At 44.6% G+C, this 26450-nt stretch overlaps 2 protein-coding genes and 1 pseudogene across 2 annotated transcripts; 1 reads left to right on the top strand and 2 right to left on the bottom strand.

Moving 5' to 3' along the window:
- Positions 1-152: 152 nt before the first annotated feature.
- slc5a10 (solute carrier family 5 member 10) lies at positions 153-25810 on the top strand. Its single transcript, XM_056279495.1, has 14 exons — positions 153-182; positions 571-675; positions 2032-2091; positions 2791-2895; positions 3121-3226; positions 3536-3616; positions 3755-3960; positions 5394-5529; positions 12453-12560; positions 12828-12978; positions 14657-14825; positions 23874-24089; positions 25079-25172; positions 25416-25810. The coding sequence occupies exons 1-14, from the start codon at positions 168-170 to the stop codon at positions 25607-25609; spliced, it is 1746 nt and encodes a 581-aa protein (XP_056135470.1). The 5' UTR covers positions 153-167; the 3' UTR covers positions 25610-25810.
- On the bottom strand, positions 4269-11466 carry LOC130112220 (protein FAM83G). The gene is made up of 5 exons (XM_056279494.1): positions 10189-11466; positions 8981-9148; positions 7974-8098; positions 5986-7345; positions 4269-5300 (listed from the first exon to the last, which is right to left on the bottom strand). The coding sequence occupies exons 1-5, from the start codon at positions 10672-10674 to the stop codon at positions 4929-4931; spliced, it is 2511 nt and encodes an 836-aa protein (XP_056135469.1). The 5' UTR covers positions 10675-11466; the 3' UTR covers positions 4269-4928.
- LOC130113382 (microtubule-associated protein RP/EB family member 1-like) lies at positions 21256-22187 on the bottom strand (annotated as a pseudogene).
- Positions 25811-26450: the final 640 nt, after the last annotated feature.

The following is a 26450-nucleotide window of genomic DNA, read 5'->3' as shown; positions in this document are numbered from 1 at the left end:
AGTGAGATTTTCATGTTATGTATTTGTTGTATGGCTATTTTGATTAAATAATCACAGGGTACCTGCCTACCCTGACCGCAGGTGTATGTGTAAAACCCTCTCTCTGTCAGTCATCATGCAGGGTGAGCAGAAACACACTGAACGGATATTTCTTGGCTGGACGGGACATGGCCTGGTGGCCGGTGAGTGTGTGTGTGTGTGTGTGAGAGAGAGAGAGAGGGGGGGGGGCACAAATACATCTGTTACTGTGCAGATCTTTAATGTTAATTACTATCACTTATTGTTATTTCTACTTTCTTTTTCAATTTACATACATTTTAATGTATCAAAAGCTTTGGCAACACAGATGAACAATTCGTCATGCCAATAAAGCGAATTGAATTGAGACAGAGGGAGAGAGAGAGAGAGAGAGAGAGAGAGAGAGAGAGAGAGAGAGAGAGAGAGAAAGAGAGAGCGCGTGATGAGAGTCTATGAGGCCAATGCTATATTGTCAACAGATTTTTCCCAAAGTTAGTAGCGTGTGTGTGTGTGTGTGTGTGTGTGTGTGTGTGTATGTGTGTGTTTGTGTAGATTGGGTCATCGCTCTTTGCCAGTTCAGAGGGCTCTGGTCTGTTCATTGGGCTAGCTGGGACTGGAGCAGCCGGAGGCATCGCTGTAGCAGGCTTTGAATGGAATGTGCGTACACACACACACACACACACAAATGAAACAAAAAAGAAAATACACATCATCACCTCATCCACAACATGAATGGGTGATTGTGTCCATTTGTGCCAAACAAAATAAGGGCGGAATGAAGCAGAGTTGGCCTGCTCACGCTTCCACATATTGTTGCAATGGCTAATTACTGTATAAAAACACATAGCAAACACAAGCACACAGTTTTGTATGATTATATTACGAAAATGGAAAGTAAATGAATCACTCTTCGCTTCGGTAATGGTTTTATTAAGTATTCTGAATGGTTTTTATAGCAGAGGTATTGCCAGCCTTTCCTATTAACAACGCTTTAAGATTTATTTTTGAAGCGTAATTCATTTTAAGTCTGTTTTTATGCCAATTTTACTTTTAATTCTGCCCTGTTTCATGATATATGTATATATATATATATATATATGTGTGTGTGTGTGTGTGTGTGTGTGTGTGTGTGTGTGTGTGTGTGTGTGTGTGTGTGTGTGTGTGTGTGTGTGTATGTGTGTATATATATATGCCAATATATATATATGTATATATACACGGTTTCGGAACCATTGACGGTTTTGGAAAAAAAACTATATATATATATATATATATATGCGTGTGTGTATATATGTGTGTGTGTGCATATATATATATATATATACATACACACACACACATATATAGATATATAGAAAAACTTTGTTAAAAGAAACACTCAACGGTAGGGAAAGTGCTCAACAAATAAGGAGCAAAATAATCCAGTGAGCCAAGTAAATTCTTTATGAGACAGCACAAAGAAGAGTTGCTGAAGTCTAAGCTGTTAGGCAAATGAACTGGAGCCATGTCATCCTGCAGCGCATTCAGAGCAGCTGTAGTGCAGCAGAGGGCAGCAGCAGAGCATTTATATTGAGTAAGTACCAGTTCGCTGCTCTGCAGGTTGTATTCGGTCATATTCAGTGCTGCATTAGAAGGCAAACGCATGCTTTTTATTTGCAGACTACAGCTTACCCAACTTTTTTAGGGCTGATTCATTACAATAACAAAAAATTGCATAGTGAATCATCAAAGTAAACAGTATCAAACAAGTGCGTTTCATTGGAAAAATGCATAAATTATTGCTTTTCTGAAAATGTTGACCATATTGGTAGATGTCGGCCTAATGATGATCTCTGACTGAAGCTCATTGTTCACCCAACCTTTTATTTACCGCTACACTGGTGGTATTTGTAAGCACAGCTATGATATGATATGATATGATATTGTAAGCTACGTCATGAGTTCGTAACACCACTTGACCAATCAGTTTGCTTAACAGCCTTTCAGGTAACATCTCTCTCTTCTTTCTCACAGGCCACCTATGTGTTACTAGCGCTGGCCTGGGTGTTTGTCCCTGTCTATGTCTCCTCAGGGGTTAGTCTGCACACACACACACACACACACACACTCGCACACACACACAGTCTGGTTTCACTATCCTGTGTGGACCCCTCATTGACTACATTCATTTCCTAGCCCTTAACCCTAACCTTAACCACGTAAACTACACGCCTAACCCTTACCCTTACCCTAACCTTAACCTAACTCTAATTCTAACCGTAACCCCAAAACCAAGTCCTAACCCTAAAATAGACCCTTTTCCTTGTGAGGACCTCTGAAATGTCCACACAAGGTAGGTGCTGTCAGGTTTTGCTATCCTTGTGTGGACATTTGGTCCACACAAGGATAGCTAAACATGAACGAACACACACACACACACACACACACACACACACACACACACACACACACACACACACACATACTGCGTTGTGTTTCTACTTGTTATGACTGGTTCATCAGGCAGACTAAAACGCCAGGAGACACTCTTCATACAGACATTCCCTGTCCAAAACAAACAACACACATGCAGATACTCTCACACATACACGTTTCGTAACAATAACATCCAAAAAGAAAAAGACGAATAAAACCTTTTACCGTTTCCCTAATCAGAGCTGCATTACATCTTCTGCACGTGTCTTGTAAAACCATTTCGATACTGCCAAGCTTGCACCCCTCCCTTAACCGAATGCTCTGAAATGTTTGTGAAACGATGGGTGAAATGTTCAGATCGTAACGATGCCAGAGTACCTGGGCCAGCGGTTTGGTGGAGAAAGGATTCGTACCTATCTGTCTGTCCTCTCACTGCTGCTCTCCGTCTTCACAAAGATATCAGTAAGACCCTCTACACACACACACACACACACACACACAGGTTTTCTAGTTTAAAAATTAGGTAAATGTTGACAGCGCAGGACATTTCTGTTACGAGGTTTTGACCCAAAAGCACTCAGGATCAAGGAAGTGCAGACCAATACATTTAGTTTTATTTTACTCCTCTGATGACCCGTTACATGTTAACAGTTGTGTCGTGGCGTATATGTTCTCTCCTCTCACCAGACTGACCTGTACTCAGGGGCTCTGTTTATTCAGGTGTGTTTGGGGTGGAACTTGTATCTATCAACCATCCTCATGCTGGTTGTCACTGCTCTCTACACAATAGCAGGTACAAGCACAAACACACACACACGCACACACACACACACACACGTACACAAGATTAGAGCTGTGTTTCACCTACATTCACGTATTTTTTAGGTCCATGCTAATCTAGCCAGCTCCCCACGGGAGATGGCCCCATGGAACTCACAATTATGCTCATCCATTGCTATTAAATGTGCAAGCATTTTGGGCTGATGAACTTGACATTGTATTTTTGTTTGTTTTTTTTTTTTTTTTTAATGCTCTCTCCCACCAATTCTACACAACCGTCACACAAAGACATCAAACTCCCTGTTGGTTTCACTCTCTCTAGGTGGCCTCGCTGCAGTCATCTACACTGACACTCTACAGACCTTCATCATGATCATTGGTGCAATCATCCTCACCATCACCGGTAACTACACACATACACACACACACACACACCCACACGCACACACACAGGGCATGCTTGCAAATTCTCTGACCCCTTAAAAAATTCACCTTGACTGCGCAAATCTGTGTGGGTTTTTGGTGTGTGTGCGGCCCACAGCCTTTAACAAGATTGGTGGCTATAGTAACCTGGAGGGGGTGTACAGCATGGCGGTGCCCAGTAAGATCATTCCCAATAGCACGTGTCACCTGCCCCGCCAAGATGCCATGCACCTGTTCAGAGACGCCACCACTGGAGACCTGCCCTGGCCTGGCATGACCCTTGGACTCACCATACTGGCCACCTGGTACTGGTGCACAGACCAGGTACACATACACACAAGCTCTAATAATATTTCTCTCTCTCTCTCTCTCTCACACACACATCTCTCTCTCTCTCACAGACAGAGACACACACACACACACACACACACACACACACACACACACACACACACACAGCAAACGATTTTGCAACACAGCCAGTAAGACCATGGAAGACAGATGCTGTGCAAAATTGTTGACTCCCCAAAACATACTGAATCGGAAATAGTTTTTGTTTTTTTTTACAAAAGGATTTCCTTCAGCCATTTACCTTTCTAAGCAGAAAACGAGGCCAGGGCAAACCAATGACATCTGTGTTTATTTACAGTGCACACTTTTGGTCCCATATCAGTGTTTTACATTGTTTATATTTGTTTGTTTATTACAGTTCTCACATTTGTCAAGGACATCCATCAAATTTTGCCTGAGCAAATATGTTAGCACCATCCCTGCAAAAAAAGCAATTAATCCCATTGGTCACACTCCTGAAACCAGTTAGAGTAAGACAGCCAGTAACTAGGAAATTGCTGTTAAAGAATGATTTTGTTTAATTACAGGAAATAATCTGGGAGCTATAAACCTACCAGCTCCCACATATGTCCCTGGTGACATGTACTAAACCTGTGCTGTGACTAATCCAGTCTCAATGGGATTTTTACCATTACAATCATGACATTTTTAGTCAAACGAGATATTAGCTTGGCAGCGCACTGATATTTGCTCTAAAAAAATTCATATCAGATGTGAAATATGTGCCTTCCCTCCCTTAAAAACACCCTCTGGGTTTGTTTTGCTGAAAAACATTCTCTTCATTAGTTCTTGTATGTGATGCCTCACAGTTTGAAAAATGGAAACGAGCAAGCTCCCCAGAGATAGGCTTAATTCCACGCTTTTAAAGTTATTCTTGAATTCCTTTAAGTTTGTGAACTTTGAATCTTGCGCACTCTCACTGGCCTAAAAGGCACCCAGTTCTAACTAACTTCTTTGTTAATGTGAGAGGCTTTCTTCTGCAACCCTCCTCCACGTCCCTTCAGGTGTCTGAGATGGGTTAGTTTTGAGAAAGACACCCCTAGAAGCCCTGATGGATTGGCGGGTGGCTGTGGCAGGGCTTGGCCAGTCTTCCTGTAGGCCGGGCTGTGCCGTCGCGGCGACCGACCAGCACGCGTCTCCTGGCGCATATGGCCAGTGTCCACTTGCAGTGTTTGACCGTGCCAGTAACGGTGCCCTCCTATCACGGGGCCAGATGCTCGAGTGGGGCGGTGAAAACTTCCTGGTTTGGCAAGGACCACTTTGACTCCCCTCAGCTGCCCCTCACGCCCTGGAGATTTAGAGCCTTGGAAAAGCTGGAGAGAAACAGGAAGAAAAAAAAATAGATGGATTGGATGAGATGTGCAATCACAAAGAAATACGGTGTGTGTATGTTTTCATGTGTATAGGTCATTGTGCAACGGTCTCTAGCTGCTAAGAACATGAGTCATGTTAAAGGAGCCTCAATCTTTGCTGCCTATTTGAAGATGCTGCCCTTTATCTTCATCATCCTCCCTGGCATGATCAGTCGAGCCCTTTATCCAGGTATGGCATGCACACAGACACATAACACATATCACTCACTCACTCACACACACACACACACACACACACACACACACACACACACACACACACACACACACACACACACACACACACACACAGAGTCAGTCTATAATGCTTGAAAATGTATGATGTGTTTTCATTTTAAGCAGGTAGTGGCCTGCCCTAGCATCTCCAGTGAAGCACACCCATGCTGAAGGGGGGGTTGTGGTATGAGTGAGGATTTGGGTTGTGAACCATGTTAACATTTAATGGAACTAACTGCTTGCTTGCTGCTTGTTTGCGTTAACCTTGGGAATTTCTGTACTTTACAAGAAAATATTAAAATTCACATTTTGTTGACTATTAGTGAAGAGTTTCATGCATAACATCAACATTTATCAGTCACTGAGTTGATAGAGGAGTGATTTATTGACAATGTAACTGGATTCTTACCTGTCCAATGTGTCTATGTGGAGATTGGTATGCCTGTCTGCGCAGCTGCTGTGATTGGCGGATAAGGGTTGTACTGTCCTCTGATTGGTTGGGAACCCGCAGGTCTAGCATGCTCTGGGACAGACGAGCCATCATGTTTACGCCGTCTCCCTGGCGGTGGCCTCGGCCTGACCCAGTCTTAACTCCATTGGTGGTTTCATCTCTATGCTCTGATTGGTTGCAATCATAGAACTCCTCCTCTGATGCTGTGGAAACGCTGGAAGGGTTGTCATTGGCTGTTTGGTCACATATAACCTTGGTACTGTCTTGACTACCATCGTCATTACTACCACTGTCTCTTCCCTCCTCCTTTGACTCTGTGTCATCATGACCACGTTCCTCATCCTTGTGTGACTGCGCTTTCCTTGAGGAACCAATCGAGGTAGATGACTGGTTCCTTTTAATCAAGCGGACCTGTGGTTGGTCAGGTTTCTCTGAGGGTGTAGAGTCTATGATCAAACGCAGGGTACGGGGTTTGGGGATGGGAGGGGCAGGAAGATTGGCAGGTGTATTTTTCTCTTGAGCTTGTTCAGTCTCTTTGGGTTGTAAACTATTGTTGTGCTGATTGGATTTATGTGTGTGCTGTGGGCTGTGAGATTTGTTGGGTTGCTGAGGAGGTCCACTGGAATCTCTCTCGTCTGTGTGCTCCGTCTTATGGCCAGTGAGGTTCTGGTTGGTCGGCTCTGTGAGTGGAACAGTGGGATCTGTGTCAGCAGTTCTCGGGTTCTGACCTGAAGTGTTTTTGTCATTTGGGGTGGGTGCCGTGAAGGGTGAGCTGAAGCGTATAGCCTGGCTGACCTCAAACCTCTCTGACCTCTGTAAGTGAACCTGATTCGACCGCTTGTCATCTCTGATGTTGATGAAGCCAATCACATCACTGGGTGGGTCTGGCTCAGGCCATGTAGGCAAGTAAGGGATCAAGTATGCTCTCTCCAAATTGGCTAATCCGGGATGTAGTGCTTGGGCCTCCACAGGCACTTTAACACGCCCTTTGACCAGTTTCAGCCCAGTGGGATTCTGGGAGGCTGAGTTCTTGTTGCTGGAATTTTGGTCAGAAGAAGCAAGACTCGCATGGTTTCCTGAGGCAACCAGGGCATACTTGGGGTTAATGAGCTTCCTGGCAACAGAAGCTGGTACTGGAGCAGGAGCAGCTTGAGGGAGGGGTTCAGGCGTTGGTTCATCTGCCATAGAAACTTTGGTGAGGGACACCCCCCTAGAGGTCAGGTAAAGGTCACGGAACTGCAGGTCAAAGGTCTCCACAGCTTGACCCGTTACCACGGTGATGAGGTGACGGTCCAGACGAGATGACGACCAGGTGAAACTGGATAAACAGAAAAACACACAAGTGAATACACTCCATCATTTTCATGAATACACTCCATCATTTTCACTACCATTCTATGGCAGAGGTGGCACATTGATCGTTTCTCTTCTACATTCCTCTGGTCGCTCAATTTGAGACGGGGGGGGGGGTGATCTTCAGTACAGACACTGGCATTTTCACATATCCAAATATAATCAAGACCAACAGAATCACATCACAATCTCAATTGCTTTGAGCAGCCCAGTAAGCTACCATGGTATATAGTTAAGTGTCAATTTTTGTTTGCGTGCGTGTGTGTGTGTGTGTGTGTGTGTACACATGTATGTTAAGATGGTAGTATACTGTGCTATTTAATTTTCCTTATTAACAGAAGCTTAATTGTCTTAATTCTACTTTTACTACTTTCTCTACTATTGTTTGTTTTATTCCATTGTATTTTACTAAATCCCTTATAATTGTTTCAAAAGTGCTATATAGATAGTAATCATCATCAGTATTACCATTTGTTATTTTGCATACGCGCACACACACACACACACACACACACACACACACACACACACACACACACACACAAACCATGCAAGGATAATCCAAAGAGAAAGATATAATGTATCCCACTCACCTGTATGATCCAGAAATGGCTCTGTCTCCATCCACCAGGAGAAACCTCTGGCTCAGTGAACCACGTACCTTCTGAGCTGACCGGGTGTAGAACTCCACACCTCCACAGCAGCGTACACGCAGGTTCTACATGTAGACACACACACACGCACATGCACACACACGCGCACATGCACACACGGCCTTAATTTTAGTCTAAATGGGTTCTAAGGTATCAAAGGTCAAAGAGAAGAGTGTCTTCATGCATGCTCAATAATCCAGGTAAGAAAATCAAAGAAAGTTGAATCAGTTCATCTGAATACCACATTTACTGACAGAAACATTTCATCGCTCATCTAAGTGACCTATTCAGTCTGTACAAAGCAAATGCATGAGAATGGGGAGACAAGCTTGTAAGAGGGGACTCAATATGGGTCCTCTTCATGTTTTTCAAAGACAAAGCCTCTCCATTAAAACTCCAATAACATCATGTTTACTGCCTCTGCAGGTTAGAACATGGTATGTATATTTCTGCATATGACACACCCTGCATTATTTGTCTTTGGTCCTGTTATAAGGGTGTGTTTCCAGGCAATTTTATCTTGTGGGTAAATGTTCTATTCCAAATCTTTGTGTGTGTGTGCGCGCATGTGTGCGCGCGCGCAGATGGAATGTGAATGTGCTTAGTGTCTTTCAGGAGACTTGAAGATTTTATCAAGAAACACTTAGGAAATACTGGCTGTAGGAAACATGAACTTTTACCAACTAGACCGGTTTGGCTCTGAACCTAGATCAAAGAAAGTAAAAATGATTTCAGACCATGGCAAGAAACCAATAAGTCCACAAAAACGATCATGGCTTGCGAGTACAACATCGCAATTTTCACTCTCTCTTAAAAACACTTTTTTTTCTTTTAAATCTGAAACTGGTGTCAAAGATTGTTTTGCTGTTGGCAAGAGCAGACAGGCGCTCCAGCTCACCCACTTTCCAGCTTCAACAAAAACACCATGCACATAAGTTTGTGCATACCTTTAGGTGTCCACGGTGCATATCAGCCCTGCCACACATAGACAGGAAGCAGGGGACAGCTGCCATATCGATGATGATGTAAACAGGAACTTTGCGTTTGTAGGCTGCATCCAGAAGGTCTCGAAAGATATCCACGTCTGTAAATACATCCATCACCACTGCTATCACCTACACATGCATAAATGCATGCACATACACACACACATACATGCGTGCACACGCGCACGCACACACACACACACACACACACACACAGATGAAAGCAGTATTACCGATAACTTTTCCTGGTCTGAGTAGGTGGTGTCAAATGAGCTTTTCTTATCAACGCAATCAAAGCCATTTAATTTTCAAAGGAAAGCAGCCGCTTAGGCTAAGTGCGTTTAAACATCATGGGGGGAAAGACACACTTTGTGCCTGAAAACATTTTTAGTGGTTGTTTAACTGAAGAGGAGGCTATTGTGTTGATAAATGTCCCAGGAAATGACTGGCAAAACACACAGCAGTGTTATTTGCTAAAATGGAGAAGGTGTGAGCTGGTTTAAGAGTGGTTATCGTGTGGGTTCAATGACACTGTACTACTTGTGGCAGTGTAACACACTTTACACAGCATTATAAATTCAAGACTTGCCTGTCTCCAATGGCCTCAGTATGAAGTAGAGATCAACTGGGAAAGCTATTTGATAGGTTACTGCGAGTTTTAAAGTGCCACACATGTTTTCCAGAGGTGACTGTTTTGGAATTGGTTTATTAGCCGATAGGATCGATCAATAAAAATTCAACTAGGGCTGCAACTAACAATTAGTTATAAAGGCCCAAGGTTACATCTGTGTAGGAGACTGGGTGAGTGTGAGAACAAAAGAGGTGAACTCAGAGGTGGCATGGAGCGTGTACTGTGACTGTCAGATGTGATAAGTTCAGACGTGTTTTATTGCCTTCTTTTAATTAGCATTTTAAGAGCTTTGTTTGAACACGCGAGTACTGTGTATGTATGCAAGACAAAGAATAGGAGCGAGTATTTGTGAGATGGCAGAGAGGAGGGAAAAAAACAATAAGAAATGGGCATCATGGGATGGTAGGAAGTTGTTGGAAGGAGGGAAGTGTAATTAAGTGTGGAAAGTTTCTGGAATGTCAAAAAGAGAAGAAAAAAAGTAGTTCAGTATAGGACGTGGCCTGGTGAGAGGGACCCTCGGTCATCCTCACTGACCTACCTTCTGGGCTGACGCGATGCTCTTGCGCACCACCTCCTTGATGTGCGTGTGACCGTCGGCCGGCGGTTGGGTGTGCACGGTGACACGAGTGACCCCTCGGTAAGAGATGGCTTCGGGCCAGCCCAGATCCAGCTCTGCCACCGAGGCCTCGGACCGGTCCGGCCAGTATTGAAGCGACACGGCAGCGTCCCCGCCGTCCTCACCGGACCCCGGAGTCACGTTCCCGGCTCCGGCTGTCTCCGGCTTCAGGTCGTGCCCGGGCCGGTAGACTTCCGCAGTGTGCGCGACCCGCTCCAGCTCCGCTTCCGACAAGAACGACCGGACGCCGTTCTCGCGGATGTACTCCGCGAAGCCGTCGCGGCCTTTACAGATGAGCGCCTCCAGCGCCAGCCGCTGGTTCTCGCTGTAGAAGAACTCCGGCTTGCTTTCGCTCACACGCCAGTTGACGTGATGCTCGTCTAGACACTGAATCTGCGACAATGCCATGACCTCAAAACTTACCCGTCAAAACAGAAAAAAAAATACCTTGTCCAGACTGACCCAGTTTTGCCCCCCCCCCTACCTCCTCCCCTCTGGTAGCACGTCTATCGGGTCAAACTCGAACCAAAACACAACTTTCTATTTGGTGCCATTATGCATCGCGATCTCTGATCTCGGTGTCTGAGGAGGTTGCAACGGGGTTTTATCTTGTTTTTCTGCCCCTCGCTGGAAGAGCTCCTCTCAACGAGACGGTGTCTCGGGGACGCGCAGCTCAGCTCTCATGTTACCGCGAACGGCGCACAACGCATAGGTGAGGCGAGGACGGAACAAAGCTCTCCCACCCAAACGCCGCGCCCATCACCTGACAGCGCAGGGCGGCAGCGGTCCGGTCCAGCCCCGGCTTCCCGGGACACGCTTGGGGGAGAAAAGGGAAAAAAAACAACCTTCCGATACTCCCCTGAGTCAACCCAACATTGCTGGCACAGTTAATCCACGGCGATGTGTCGCATATGACTCAGTGAAACTTTTTTTTGCTGACGACTTTAACTTTCCGTCTGGTTCGACTGTGGAAGCGTTTAAACGAAAACTCGGTGTAACTTCAGAGGGGGGAGAAACATACAAACATTAAAAACGCTGTGCCCGTACAGACCTGTTGGCGTTTGAAGAGGTGGTTTTCACCAGTCTCTGTTGCCGACGTTTAACCTACATATCCGTAGGTTCTCCTATTGTGGCGATCAGACATGAAGAAGAATAAGAGAAAAAAAGTTGTTGAGTCTGTTTGGCCGTTCGCACTGTGTGACCCCCGGGCTCCAGCTACGGAAGCCCCGTTTGCCGGAGCGCTCATAGGCGGAGTGTCCGTTACGGTGTTCAAGTCGGTTAGGGCGGAGGAAATAAACCCCGCCTTGTTTCATAGACAGAGGAAGTGGTTTGTCTGAAACAACCCTGGCATTAAATGGCTACAATAAATAAAGAAAAACACCCCACTGTAAATGGACAACAAACCTGAATTTTGATGCAAATATAACGTAGCCTATTTAATGCAAATATCTGTTCTTGTAAAAGGGGAAGGAAAAAAAACTACTGATCATAAGGAGTTATAAATTGGGTTTTAGAAATTTGTAAATAAACACTAAGCGCTATTGAGGACAATAAGCTAAACAAAGTGAAAAAGACTAACAGGAATAAAGTAAATAATGATAAATATTTCTCATAATGATAAATATGGTATGTATTCTCTGGTAGATAGATTACTGTTACTTGTCTGATCTGTGTAGGTTTGAGTAACTGTGAAGTCATAAATGTGTAAGACCTCAGGACCTTATATTGGACAGTACATTTAGCCCATTTTATACTGTATTTCTCCACATGGTTACTGAACCTGAAAGCAAGACTCTCATGGGCGTCAACTATGCTAAACTGAGTAAACCGCACGCTTGCTGGTGCTAATATCGGCCTTCCATTCCTTCACGATAAGTTTCCTCCCTAAGCATGATATGTGTGAACCGTCTTCCTGAGGTGCGGAGAGGTCTTTTAAGGGCAGAGGATCACCATGAACAGGGGAAACAGCGAGCTTCACTCTGCAGTTCAGAATGGGGTCAGCTAAACCACTGAGTCACTGGGAATGAAGGTTTTGATGCCTACATTTTTGGGGTATCTAACAGAAGAAATGTGTATTAATCTATGCAACAAAGCCATTCAAATACATGTGCTTCAGTCAGGCTACGTGCGCATGCATGCGTGCGTGTGTGTGTGCGCGCGTGTGTGTGTGTGCATGCTTGTTTCAGACTCTGTAGGTTGTGTAGATCCTGAGGAGTGTGTGCGTGTGTGTGGAGCTGAGGTGGGATGCTCCAACATCGCCTTCCCCAAACTGGTCATCGAACTCATGCCAAGTGGTGAGAATTCGACAATCTATCTTTATGGAACTTATATGCCATTTTTAACTCTGATATTTGATCATTCAATGATTTTTCTTGATTGGCCCCGTGATGGCCTGGCGGCCTGTCCAGGGTGTCTCCCCGTCTGCCGCCCAATGACTGCTGGGATAGGCTCCAGCATCTCCGTGACCCTGACAGCAGGATAAAGTGGTTTGGATAATGGATGGATGGATGGATGATTTTTCTTTGTACTCATGCCTGCATGTGTGTATATGTGTGTGGTAGGTCTGCGAGGACTGATGATAGCGGTAATGATGGCAGCTCTGATGTCATCACTGACATCCATCTTCAACAGCAGCTCCACACTCTTCACCATGGACATCTGGAAAAAGTACCGCCCACGCGCTACTGAGAAGGAACTTCTACTGGTGGGCAGGTAGGGCAGTCACAGAGGAAGAGCATTTCAAGGGTGCTCTCCAGAGGTCAGATAGACACAGAGTTTAAGTTCCTGCTTTGACAATAATTCATTCTACTCAAGTGTCTGCAAGGCAAGCACTGAATCTCCACTTTTGTATTTGTGACCGCGGAATATATATATATGTATATATATATACTATATGTAGCATTTTTTTTCGGAAACCATCGGTGGTGTTGATAAAAGTGCTCAACAAATGAAGAGCGGAATATTAAGATAGATGTGGGGAAAAAAACTTTAATACATAGCAGTATAAGCTTGTTTCGTGCGTCGCGTACTCATCAGCTGCCAATGTGATTCAACAAAGAGGCTATATATATATCTACTACTACTTTCGGCTGCTCCCGTTAGGGGTCGCCACAGCGGATCATCCGTTTCCATCTCTTCCTGTCTTCTGCATCTTCCTCTGTCACACCAGCCACCTGCATGTCTTCCCTCACCACATCCATAAACCTCCTCTTTGGCCTTCCTCTTTTCCTCTTCCCTGGCAGCTCCATATTCAGCATCCTTCTCCCAATATGCCCAGCATCTCTCCTCCACACATGTCCAAGCCATCTCAATCTTGCCTCTCTTGCTTTGTCTCCAAACCGTCCAACTCGAGCGGTCCCTCTAATATAATCATTCCTAATCCTGTCCTTCTTCATCACTCCCAGTGAAAATCTTAGCATCTTCAACTCTGCCACCTCCAGCTCCGCCTCCTGTCTTTTCGTCAGTGCCACTGCCTCCAAACCATATAACATAGCTGGTCTCACAACCATCCTGTAAACCTTCCCTTTAACTCTTGCTGGTACCCTTCTGTCGCAAATCACTCTTGACACTCTTCTCCACCCACTCCACCCTGCCTGCACTCTCTTCTTCACCTCTCTCCTGCACTCCCCGTTACTTTTGACAGTTGACCCCAAGTATTTAAACTCATATGCCTTCGTCACCTCCGCTCCTTCCATCCTGACCATTCCACTGTCCTCCCTCTCATTCACGCATAGGTATTCCGTCTTGCTCCTATTGACTTTCATTCCTCTTCCCTCCAGTGCATACCTCCACCTCTCCAGGCTCTCCCCAACCTGCACCCTACTCTTGCTACAGATCACAGTGTCATCTGCAAACATCATCATCCATGGAGACTCCTGCCTGATCTTGTCTGTCAACCTGTCCATCACCATTGCAAACAAGAAAGGGTTCAGAGCCGATCCTTGATGTAATCCCACCTCCACCTTGAACCCATCTGTCATTCCAACCGCAAACCTCACCATTGTCACACTTCCCTCATACATATCCTTCACCACTCCTACATACTTCTCTGCAACTCCCGACTTCCTCATACAATACCACACCTCCTCTCTTGGCACCCTGTCGTATGCTTTCTTTAAATCTACAAAGACACAATGCAACTCTTTCTGGCCTTCTCTATACTTCTCAATCAACATTCTCAAAGCAAACATCGCATCTGTGGTGCTCTTTCGTGACATGAAACCATACTGCTGCTCGCTAATCATCACCTCTCCTCTTAACCTAGCTATAAAGAAGCTATATATAGCGTTTTTTCCAGAAACCATCAATGGTGTAGATATATATGTGTGTGTGTGTGTGTGTGTGTGCGTGCGTGCGTGCGTGCGTGCGTGCGTGTGTGTGTGTTTTCCAGGATTGTTACAGTGATCTTGGTGGTGGTTAGTGTGGTATGGATCCCCATCCTGCAGTCGGCAAACAGTGGCCAACTCTATGTTTATATCCAGTCAGTGACCAGCTACTTGGCTCCACCTGTCACTGCAGTCTTTACACTCGCTGTCTTCTGGAAGAGGACCAATGAGCAGGTATCAAACATAATATATACTCTCACACACAAAGACACTATATGTCAAATCAAATCAAATCTGTATATCGCTTAATCAAAATTCACTCCCGGAGGGATTTACAATTGCATTACGTTCTATGCAATGTACGAGAACCCCTATAAATTCTACAGAAAAAACGGAAACAGAGAAAAGCCTGCATACAGGGTGGACACACTCATACCCGTTTAGACTCCATTGCCAATATTTCCACATTTAAAGCTACGATTCTGAAGATTTACACGCAAACAAATTTCATTTTCTCTACTTTCTATCACTGGCACATGTAAGCTGCTCAACAAATATCCAAATCATAAATAATAATGTAGTTGTTCATTTTAATTCTTACTCTCCGGCAGGACTCCACTGGGAAATATTATGCTGCATGTTGCACTTTATATTTTCACTATAGCAGTCAAATGCAGAACAGGGAAAGGCAGTGTGAGTTTGAAGAGGAAGCAAAGTTTCTGTTGTTAACAAGCAGATATGGCAAACTGAACTCATAAGAGACTTTCACCAAAAGATACCGCAGCAACACGAAAAGCCAAAACTGAGGTTCAACCATTTTTCGTTCGGTGTGAGAGAAGTTGCTGACACAACAAGACACGAGTGACTCTCTTCTGTTAGCCTCAGCGCTTTGTTTGTCCTTTCTCACACGCTGTACTGCAGTTAAATTTTATTAGTTTCAGGTGGAGGTTGGGCGAGTGCAAACATAACTTTCTCTGCTTGGTTTGGAGGCTCTTTAACGAACTTGACTTTGGCGTTAAGTATACTCGGATCTGGGTCCAGGTCTCTAGTGTGAAAGCACCCTGTGTGTGTTTGTGTCTGTGCCTGTGTGTGTGTCTGTGTGTGTCTGTCTGTGTGTGTGTCTGTGTTTATGTGTGTGTGTCTGTTTGTGGCTGTGTCTGTGTCTGTGCATGCATGGGCCTGTGCATATATGTGCGTGTGTGTGTGTGTCTGTGTGTGTGTGTGTGTGTGTGTGTCTGTGTCTGTGTGTGTGTGTGCATGGGCCTGTGTGTGCGTGTGTGTGTGTGTGTGTGTGTGTGTGTGTGTGTGTGTGTGTGTGTGCGTGTCTGTACATGCATCGGCCTGTATGTGTGTGTGTGTGTGTGTGTGTAATAATAATAATACATTTTATTTAATTGTGCCTGTCATGACACTCAAGGTCACATTACATCATATACAATAAACAACAAAGCAGTAAAAAAAAATCAGTACAATCAACAATAAAACACAATAAGCAACAGAGCATAGCTCAGCAAGAAGTTAAATCAAGATGAAGTTGATGCAGTTAATGCTGTTAAAGTGAGTAGGCTAGTTTAAAAAGTTGGGTTTTAAGAGCAGTTCCAGTTGAATTTTGTAATGGAGTCCAGTAAGTGGATATGACGGGGGAATGGAGTTCCAGAGTTTGGGTGCAACATAGGAGAAAGCCCTAGCACCCGTTGTGCTGAGGTTGGTGGCTGGTAGTGCCGATAGACCTGCTGGTGAAGACCGCAGGGAGTGAGAGGGAGTGTAAGTCTGAAGGAGGTCAGTGAGACAAGCAGGAGCTGGATCATGAAGAGCTTTGAATGTTAATAATAACATTGTAAAGTTAATTTGCTGTGACACAGGAAGCCGGTGTAATTGAATCAGCAGGGGAGAGACGTGTTCAGGGGACTTTGAACACGTAATAATCCGTGCTGCAGAGTTCTGCATGAGATGAAGTCAGCGAATAAGTTTGTTGGGGAGGCCTGCCAGGATCTCATTGCAGTAGTCATCGCCTGATGTGATTAAAGCATTGACTAAGGTTTCCATAGAATGTTGTGTTAAAACAGGGTGTAGTCTGGGGATGGTTCACAAATTGAAAAATGCAATCCGGGAGACATTTATACGACTGGAAAAGGTTATCTAGGATAACGCCATGGCTCTTAACCTGTGTGGAGACAGATATGTTAGCTCCAGCAGTGGTGAGTGAGCAAATATTAGTTTTTGAGAGAACAGATTTAGTGCTGGTGAGGAGTAGCTCAGTTTTACTAATGTTGTATTTCAGATAATTGTTAGTCATCCATATCTGTATATCACAGAGCCAGGAAGTAAGGGCACTGGAGGAGAGAGTGGAAGTGGGCTTAGTTGACTGTGTGTGTGTGTGTGTGTGTGTGTGTGTGTGTGTGTGTGTGTGTGTGTGTGTGTGTGTGTGTGTGTGTGTGTGCGTGTGTGCGTGTGTGTGTGCGCACGCGCGTGTGTGTGCGTGTGTCTGTCTGTGTCTCTGTGTGCATGGGCCTATGTGTGTGCTCGCCTGCATGTGAGTGTAGGTTTGTGGGTGTGCCTGACTCATATTATAGAGGAAGTGTGTCATGACTTTGTGCTGGAGAAGTAGGACTACTTGAAATATTTTACCCATGTTGTTGCTGCAGGTCAGAGATGAATAAATCAAAGTGGTTTTCTGGGAAAATGAAGTGCGAGTGAGTGACAGAGGGGTTGACAGCAGGTAGACAAAAACGGAGTAGATCAGTTTTGGAGTCCTGAAGACAGCCATTCAGCTGTAACCTGCATCTGATCAGTGTCAATGTAAGTGTTGAAACACCTCATCCAGTTCCTTAGTAACATTTGTTGGGACGCTGAGCGACAATGATATTTTGGATTGATATGCAAGACTTTACAAATGGATAATGTATTTGATGTGATGTTATATTTTGTGTTTTATGGGCTGGACAGGGGCGGCACGGCACGGTGGCACAGTGGTTAGCGCGGTCGCCTCACAGCAAGAAGGTCCTGGGTTTGAGCCTCGGGGTAGTCCAACCTTGGGTGTCGTCCCAGGTTGTCCTCTGTGTGGAGTTTGCATGTTGTCTGCGTGGGTTTCCTCCGGGTGCTCCGGTTTCCTCCCACAGTCCAAAGACATGTAGGTCAGGTGAATTGGCCATACTAAACTGTCCCTAGGTGTGTGTGTGTGTGTGTGTGTGTGTGTGTGTGTGTGTGTGTGTGTGTGTGTGTGTGTGTGTGTGTGTGTGTGTGTGTGTACATGTTTAGCTATCCTTGTATAGCAAAACCTGACAGCACGTACCTTGTGCGGACATTTCAGAGGTCCATACAAGGAAAAGGGTCTATTTTAGGGTTAGGAGTTGGTTTTAGGGTTATGGTTAGAATTAGGGTTAGGTTAAGGTTAGGGTAAGGGTTAGGGTTAGGGTTAGGCATGTAGTTTGCATGGTTATGGTTAGGGTTAAGGGCTAGGAAATGAATGTAGTCAATGAGGGGTCCACACAAGATAGTGAAACACGACTGTGTGTGTGTGTGTGTGTGTGTGTGTGGGCGGGCCCTGTGATTGTCTGGCGGCCTGTCCAGGGTGTCTCCCTGTGTGCCGCCCAATGACTGCTGGGATAGGCTCCAGCATCCCTGAGAGCGGGATAAGCGGTTTGGATAATGGATGGATGAATGGATGGGCTGGACAGCAGTATTACCTATATAATTCAGCTTTTGATTATTCTTGGTAAACTCCACATCCACAAATCTTAATGGTCTGACTCCAAACCCTGCTTTCATCGATTTGTTGTTGAACTCCAGCAGTATGGCACCTTAATTGAAAATGTGAAAAACAAAGAAGCTATAAATGCTTTTGATATTTTAAAGAGAGTACACTTTATTTGAACTCTGAGAGGACTTAAAATTAGTTGACTTTGAACTACCCTTGTCTTTACAAATTTGTTTTGTTTTTGTTTTTTGTTGTTTTGTTTTTGTTTTTTTGCTCTGTATGACAATTGTATACCTGTTTATTTTAAATGAAAGTTTTTTGAAAAAAAAAAGTGTTGAAACACCATAAAAACACATGTACAGACCAGTCCGCTGAATAGAGCGGGTTCAGTCACTGTCTGGCATAGCCCGAGGCCAGTGTTAAAGTATGAATGTCTGCGTTCAGCTGACGTGAGGATAAACTATTTGAATGAAATACACCAGTATGATTGCGAAATTAAGTTTTCTTTTGTAAATATGTTTCTTTTTCCATTCTTGACCATATACTATAACCTATATCAAGATGAGAATATGCTCTTAGCCAACATATCTGGTCAAATAAAATGAGAAAAAAAAATTTCTTTCACTGGAGCTGTCCACTTCCTATTATATATTGCCAAACTGTGTCTTTATGTAACCCTGTGATTGTTCTCTATCTGTAACAGTAAAATGGAGATAGTGAAAATAACACAGTCCCACGAAACGTATCCTTTTTTTTTTTGTATGGTTAAGCAAACATAGCAGACGCATCACTTTAAGATGCCCAGCAGTGTTGACTCATTGGGGTCAAAGGTCACGCAATGCCGGATGAGACATGCGAGACACTGACACACATTTGAGCGTCACACCGGAGACACGGGCGATGAAGACTGACAAACACGCCCCTCTGTCGGAGTCGAGGAGCGGAGTCGCAGGGTTGGTTGGTTGAGTTCAGACTTTTTTTTTAGTTGAGAGGGTGGGCGGTAACATTCATACCTCTTTTTTTTTCAATAAACACACACACACACACACACACACACACACAGAGTAACACACACACACAGAGTACAGCACAAAACTAGATACACAGCCCAGTTTTGTCAGAAAATGTTTCACTATATTTGGATGCTAAATGAAATAACCTTCTGTGTTTGACTGCTTCAGGACATGGCAGTCTTTTATTTAAGCTGCAAATTAGTCGGTAAAACGGTAAACTGCTCCACTGGAATGGGCTTCAGTTTATGCTAGTCCTCTGGGCTTTGTGTCTATCAGCCGCCAAAATGTGGGTGCTGAGGATAGTGCTAGTTAGACTGTATCAAAACACATAATAAAATAATAAAATGTATCAAAATACCTAATAAAGACGCTGGCGTTTTGCTGTGAGGTGAATACGTCACAAAACAGAGCAGGGGAAGGTGAATTAAACTAAACTCTAACAGACCCAATATGGTCACAACTATACGGCTTTCTATTTTCACTCAGAAAGGTTGAAGAGGTTTTTGGATTTATTTGAGAAAAAGAAATAAATTTGTGGTAATTGCCAAATATTGTAATGAGGGTGAATGCATCCACCAAAACGGCAACAAATCAAGACAGATTACAGCTTCAAGAATATGTACGAGAGAGTTTTAATTTCCATGTCAGGTATCATTCATCATTTCAGCATAGTTATCCCATTTTAAATTGTGGATATCTCATGTTGACATAAAACCCTTCTATTGTAACTATACTAACAGACATACGTACATTTTAAAGTTCACCCCTCTCTGATCCTGCACACATACGTGCACACACACACACCATCATCATCACTGGTGGTCACTCAGGGTTGAATATGACCGTCCTCCCTCTGGGTCCCTCTGGGTCCTCAGGTGGGTGTAGAGGACGATCCTGGAGCCACATAATGGGAGGACACCTGCGTGTGACAGCTTTTTACATGGAGTGGCTGATGCGCCTGAAGCCACCACACGGTCCATGGCAGGCGGTGGCCAGAGTCCAATGGCATGGAGAACCAAGACGATTGGGGACCACCCTCTGTTGCAGCCTTCATCCACCTTCACTGCTGTTGTGACCTGGAAACATCTTCCACCAGTTCCACTGTTGAGGTCTTTGTTGTGTCACGCTTCATCTGGAACCTCCCCCCTTGACCTATCTGCCTTGGGTGACCTAACCAGGGGCCAAGCTCCAGGTGACAGCTTTTTACATGGAGTGGCTGATGTGCCTGCAGCCACCACACAGTCCTTGGCAGGGGGTGGCCATAGTCCAATGGCATGGAGAACCAGATGATTGGGAACCACCCTCTGTTGCAACCTTCATCTGTCTTCACTGGCATTGTCTTCCACCTATTCCGCTGTTGAGGTCTTTGTTGGATCGTGCTTCATCTGGAACCTCCCCCTTGACCTATCCACCTTGGTTGACCCTACCAGGAGCCAAGCTCTTGATGGCATAGCTCTTGGGGTCATTGGTACACGCAAGCTTCTCCACCATGGCAAGGTGGCGATCCAGGACACACACACACACACACACACACACACACACACACACACACACACACACACACAGAACATAATTTTGTTTAACATACTTAAGTCCATTTAAAAAAACAATTATGTGTAACATATGACACTATCGGGTTTCAGCGATTGTTGTGTAGAGGGGTTGGTTTGGGTTTCATCACATGTATGGTTGAGCAGTGTGGGTATGGGAAGGGTGAGGTGACTCAGGTGTACAGTAGTCGAGGACTTGAGGATAGAAGTTTGGCGGGTGAGAGGTGGATTGAGACAAGGTAAAGGGGAGGTGGGGTGCGAATTTGGAACAGTTCGAATGATGCAGGTTGTCGTTCGCTAAAAATGTTGGTTGTCTTGGCTTCAGGAGGTATCTGAGGCAAGGGCATTACAACAGAGCAGATCGGGGTCAGCGTGGTAAAATGGGCATGTAAGGCAGGATTGTGTTAGCGGACCACAATATCAGAGGGCAAGTCATGGTTCAGCGATGAGTATTCGAGCTCCTCCTGGTCTTCTGACTCAGCGTCTGGTATCATAAAGCCCTCATCTGTGGCATAGAGGATGTCAATGATCCCTTTCAGTGCGGGGTCTCCCTCAGACTCCTTCTCCTGGCAGATCAACTCGATGTTCCGCAGCTTACCAAAATAAAACTCCATCTCCTTCTCCATGTCCTGAATAGTCAACTTTAGGATGTATAGCCCATGCAGGAACTCTGCTCTTTCCTCATCTCCTGCTCCCGTCTCTGGCCTCCTCATGCTGCCTGATGCTATCTTGGAGGCTACCTTGGCAATAGAAACCCTTTAGGGAGCTTGGTTGAGGAACCTCTTGGGGGGCTTGTTTATGATAGACATGGTGGGGCTGGGTGTGGGCATGGCATCTTGGAGTATGGGGTCATACTCCTTCCCATCGTAGTTGGCATCAAAGAACTTCTTGAACCATTGAACAAACTCAAAGTTGTCCTGGAACTTCCCCTTCACCAGCTTGCCTATAGGGATTATCTTGTCCACTCCCATCTTTTTGAGCATGCAGCCTGCAGGAGCTTGAAGTTGTGAATGAATTCATGCTCCAGCTTGGCACTGAATTTGACTTTCTTCAGAGGCACAGAGTTTGGAAACAGCATGTCCATGAACTGGCAGTAAGCAGCACCTGAACACAGCAGTTCTATCTTCGACCTCTGATGACTAGTAGTTCTCCTGATTTCCTACGTTAAATGCACTCATTGTAAGTCGCTCTGGATAAAAGTGTCGGCTAAATGACTGTAATTTAATGTAATGTAATGTGAGGTTGATCTGTAGAGAATTGTTGTTCCAGGCCAGCATGTCCTGATGACTTGAATCTCACTGGTCACTGAGGGGGGAGTACACGTTCACACAGCCATCTTCGGTCAACTTGAGTCAACTGGTTTTCACAGCTCTTGGAATCAATAATTTATCTTGTCTGTGACTCTATTTCATTAACAGACCAAGTCTTAAATGACAGATTATTGCGAACACGGCTTTTCTTTCTCCCTTTGGCAGCTATCAGTTCACTTTGTCAGCAGCGGAAGTGTAACATTCATACCTTTTTTCTGTTGTTGCATGTGTGACGTGTCTGTGGACAAAAGCACTCGGAAGTGAATCCAGATTGCATGGCATACAGCAGAGCTCAAACAGCAGTTGCACATCGTTGGTAGAATTTGTCACAAGAAATGCCGATATTGTCCTATTTGCACAGAAATGTTGAGATTTCATTCAGGACTGATATCTTTTATCAAGACCAAGGTACTATATATTTTCAGATTTAGTTACTCTTTAACTCACAACTCCAGATCCCTTATTACACATGACACAGCATACTGCATAGGAAAATATACTAGATTTTGCTCTTTTTAATGCAAAAAAGAAAAGAAAAGAAAAACAGAAAAAATTACACGCTACAATGCAAAATAATCAATGAAGTTAGTGACATTGTGATTTGTGCATTGTTTGTTATTGTTTGGCTTCTGTAATCTCTGCTCATCTTTTGTTTTAATTTTTCATTTGTAGTCTTTTTTTTCATGTTGTGAAGCACTTTGCAACTCTGTCTGTGAAAGGTGCTATATACATAAACTTTAATAACTTGCTTCCGTCACTCTATGGCTTTTCTACAGCTCTGCTCCTAAACTGATCATGCTTTCTCATGATCAAATGTGTTATTTTAAACTCATTTGAAACTCAGCTCATTTTTTTCCTTGTAGATGTTGTTTTTTATACATCATTGGGTTTATTCTGCATGACTAGATGCCACTCTGTCTGCATAATGAAACTGTCACTCCAGGGTGACGCTCGGCACGATAAGCGCTTAGTGCTCTGAGAGAAAGCCAGCAGTTGAGAAGTCTGAGATAGGAGTGGAGATTTCCAGGGCGGCAGAGGAAAGGGAGTGGTTGTGGCAGAGGAGAAAGGGGAGAACAAAAAAACAAAAAACATTAGGATGGTGTGAAAGGGACGTTGTAAACGTTGGTGAGAGTCACAACTATTTTCTGTGCAGGATGGTTGTTTCCATGTGGCCGAGTCGAACCGCACAGATCACATTCTTTGACTAAGGAGGTGGAATAGCTTTGAGGGAGAGACGGTGAGAGTGTTTGTGTGTCCTCATGTGTACATACTCAGATGTTTGAGTGAAGTGACACACTGATGGTAGATTGTCACGGTGGGAAGGTGAAAGTGCAAACAGTGTGTGCCGCCAAGAATTATGGTGACACCTTTAGAGGCAGGAAAATTCAACAAGGCATACATTTCATTTTTCATTCATTTCATTTCATTTTTAACATGTGCCTGCACATTGTTTTTAATGACAATAAATTTAATTGAATTGAATTGAATATTAATTTTTGCGTTTTTGTCCATGCATGCATGTGTGTGTGTGTTTTTGTGCATGCACATATGTGTGTGCGTGTTTTTGTTCATGTGTGTTTTTGTGCATGCACGTGTGTGTGTTTTTTTGTGTGCATGCACATATGTGTGTGTGTGTGTTTTTGTTCATGTGTGTTTTTGTGCATGCACGTGTGTGTGTGTGTATGTGTGTGTGTGTGTGTGTGTGTGTGCAGGGAGCATTCTGGGGTCTGATGGTAGGGCTGGTGGTAGGCGTGTGTAGGATGGTGCTGGAATTTGCCTTCCCCCCTCCCAGATGTGGTGTGGTGGACTCGGCGCCTGCTGTGCTGCGGAGCGTCCACTACCTCCATTTTGCCATTCTGCTCTGTGGCCTCACGGTCATCGTGGTCGTCACGGTATCTCTGCTCACGCCGCCACCCACCCAGGAACAGGTACGTACTCGCATGCAGAAAACTAAATAATCTTGGGTCTCAGGACAAAGTCATGGTGAGTGTAAAGACTTTTTAAGTCGGTGGGTTTCCCTGTCAGCTGATGTCAAGTTTTTATCTGGATTTGGACCCTTTCACTCCCTGGCACATCACTGCCTTGGCCTGCTATGTTGTGTTTGTTGTTCCGTTCAGTTTGGTGTCGATGATGTCTGTCGAGCATTTGTGCTTATTTCGCTCATGAGCCGAATAACTCACTCCGTCCTCACTTTACATCTCTCCCCTCCGAGTGACGACAGGGAGCTCAAGGTGCAAAAGAGAAGTTTTGTATGTTCTCCCATAGGGCCACTGAATAATCCCCCCTATTATATATATATGTGACCGAAAAGCGTTACGGCCACCAAAATAGGCAATAATGTCTTTCTATAGGATACGCGCAATATGCAAACGTCCAAAAAAGATGACCAGATGTTCGATCAACACTCTACTGAACACCAGGATGTTTGCTGAAGCAGGTTGAAAATACAGCCCATCCACAAAGAAAGCAAACAGCTTCAAATCACTGTGACGTAGCAGTGATTACAGCTCAACAGTGCAGCGCACACGACTACATTTTAAAGCTCCTCATTGAAACATCAGCCATCAGAAATACAATTAGGAGCTGTTTGATTAAAATGAACGCCACGTTAATGTGCGGTGTGAAATTGTTAACGTGCATACCAGATGAGGAATGCAGTGACTCACTACACACAAAGGCATGCACAGACTGAACCGACATGATTAAACCGCGCCCGGCCTTGGACGTCTGCACATGAACAATGCACATGTGCACTGTGCATACAATACAGTGTGTTTGTTATGATTGGGCACTTGCAGATGCACATTTCACTTTTTTTGCGAGTGTACTTCCATTCATGCCAGTTATGCATGGATCCTCAGAGAGTAAGATATGGTCGTGAAGATATTTCTTAGCTTCCTCTTTGTCCTCTCCGCAGCTGTGCAACCTGACTTGGTGGACTCTGACGGAGGAGGTACAGAGAGAAATCCCGCTGCAGAAAGTGTCTTCTGTCTGTCACCGTAGCCCCCAAGGTAAGATTGCATGTTCAAAGTGCCGCCGGCCAAACAGGTGGCTTATAAATGTTTGTTTTATATTTAAGATCTTTTCATTTATGTGCACACATGGCAGCACTGCTTTCTGCAGTTTTTTTCCAATTTACTATTTGCTTGTGTGTGTGTGTGTGTGTGTGTGTGTGTGTGTGTGTGTGTGTGTGTGTGTGTGTGTGTGTGTGTGTGTGTGTGTGTGTGTGTGTGATTCTATAATTGATTTTCCAGGCTCTGAGCCCATGCGGCGGTTGACATGCGGTAAGGGGGCAGGGCTGTGTATCTCGACAGGACGGCACTCGGAGGACAACCCATCCCCCAGGGTTCCCAGTGTTAGAGAGAGTTTGTTCTGGTCTAGGTTCTGCTGTGTCAACGCGCTCCTGCTGGTCAGCATCAACATCTTTCTCTATGCATACTTTGCCTGAGTGGCTCCAGTCTACCCGACACTGCTCTATCACCCCAACCTTAACATTAGCTAGAAACAACACTTACCTGCAACCAGTGGGGTAATTTGACCTATTAGATGAAGAGGAGGAAAGATTTTCTTCCAGATTTAACTCTAAATTCTTTATTTTATAACTGAAGCCTTTAGTTGAAGAAATGTTCCAACACCATTTTACCTTTAAGCTCAGCAAAGAGAAATGGACACATTTGGGCTATTTCCTGCGCATTCATAGCTGGAGACAGGAGAAGCCATGTCATTTCAGATGCCCAACCTCTAAATTTTGGATGCAACTCCGCATCTGCTAGCTGTCCTGAGAGCTTTCAAATTTTCAAAATGGAACAATTCATTTATGCAGTAAAGAGAATATCATTAGCTCTTTGACTCTGTTCATGTCCCTTTCTACTTACTGCTGAGTATGCAGGCAGGAATGTGCCGCCAGCAGCAGGGAGTGGATCCCCCTCCATTGCCCATGGAAATAAATTAGGGCTAGACTTGTGACTTTTAGCTGGCTAATGTGAATGGCCAGGAAGTGCTGCACATAGCATGACCTATATCTCAAACAGCATCGCACGACATGTCACACCCTAACCTTTACAAGAGGCAATGAGGCAATGCCCGGAGGCAATGCTATGGTTTATGTGGTAGGTAACAGGTAATTTAGAGCGTATGGTTGTTAGTTATGTGTCGGTTTTTATTTTAGATTTAAACCCTCGTAATGTCTGAGTGAACAGGTTTGAGCTACTGCTGTAACAGTTACTGAGGCTTTTACCAGTTGCTCAGGCCCAAGGTATTGTGAATATGAATCATCACTGTAATCTTGA

This window comes from Lampris incognitus, chromosome 5, assembly GCF_029633865.1.
Source record: "Lampris incognitus isolate fLamInc1 chromosome 5, fLamInc1.hap2, whole genome shotgun sequence".
Lineage (NCBI taxonomy): Eukaryota > Metazoa > Chordata > Actinopteri > Lampriformes > Lampridae > Lampris > Lampris incognitus.
This window is presented reverse-complemented; position numbering and strand designations above follow the sequence as displayed.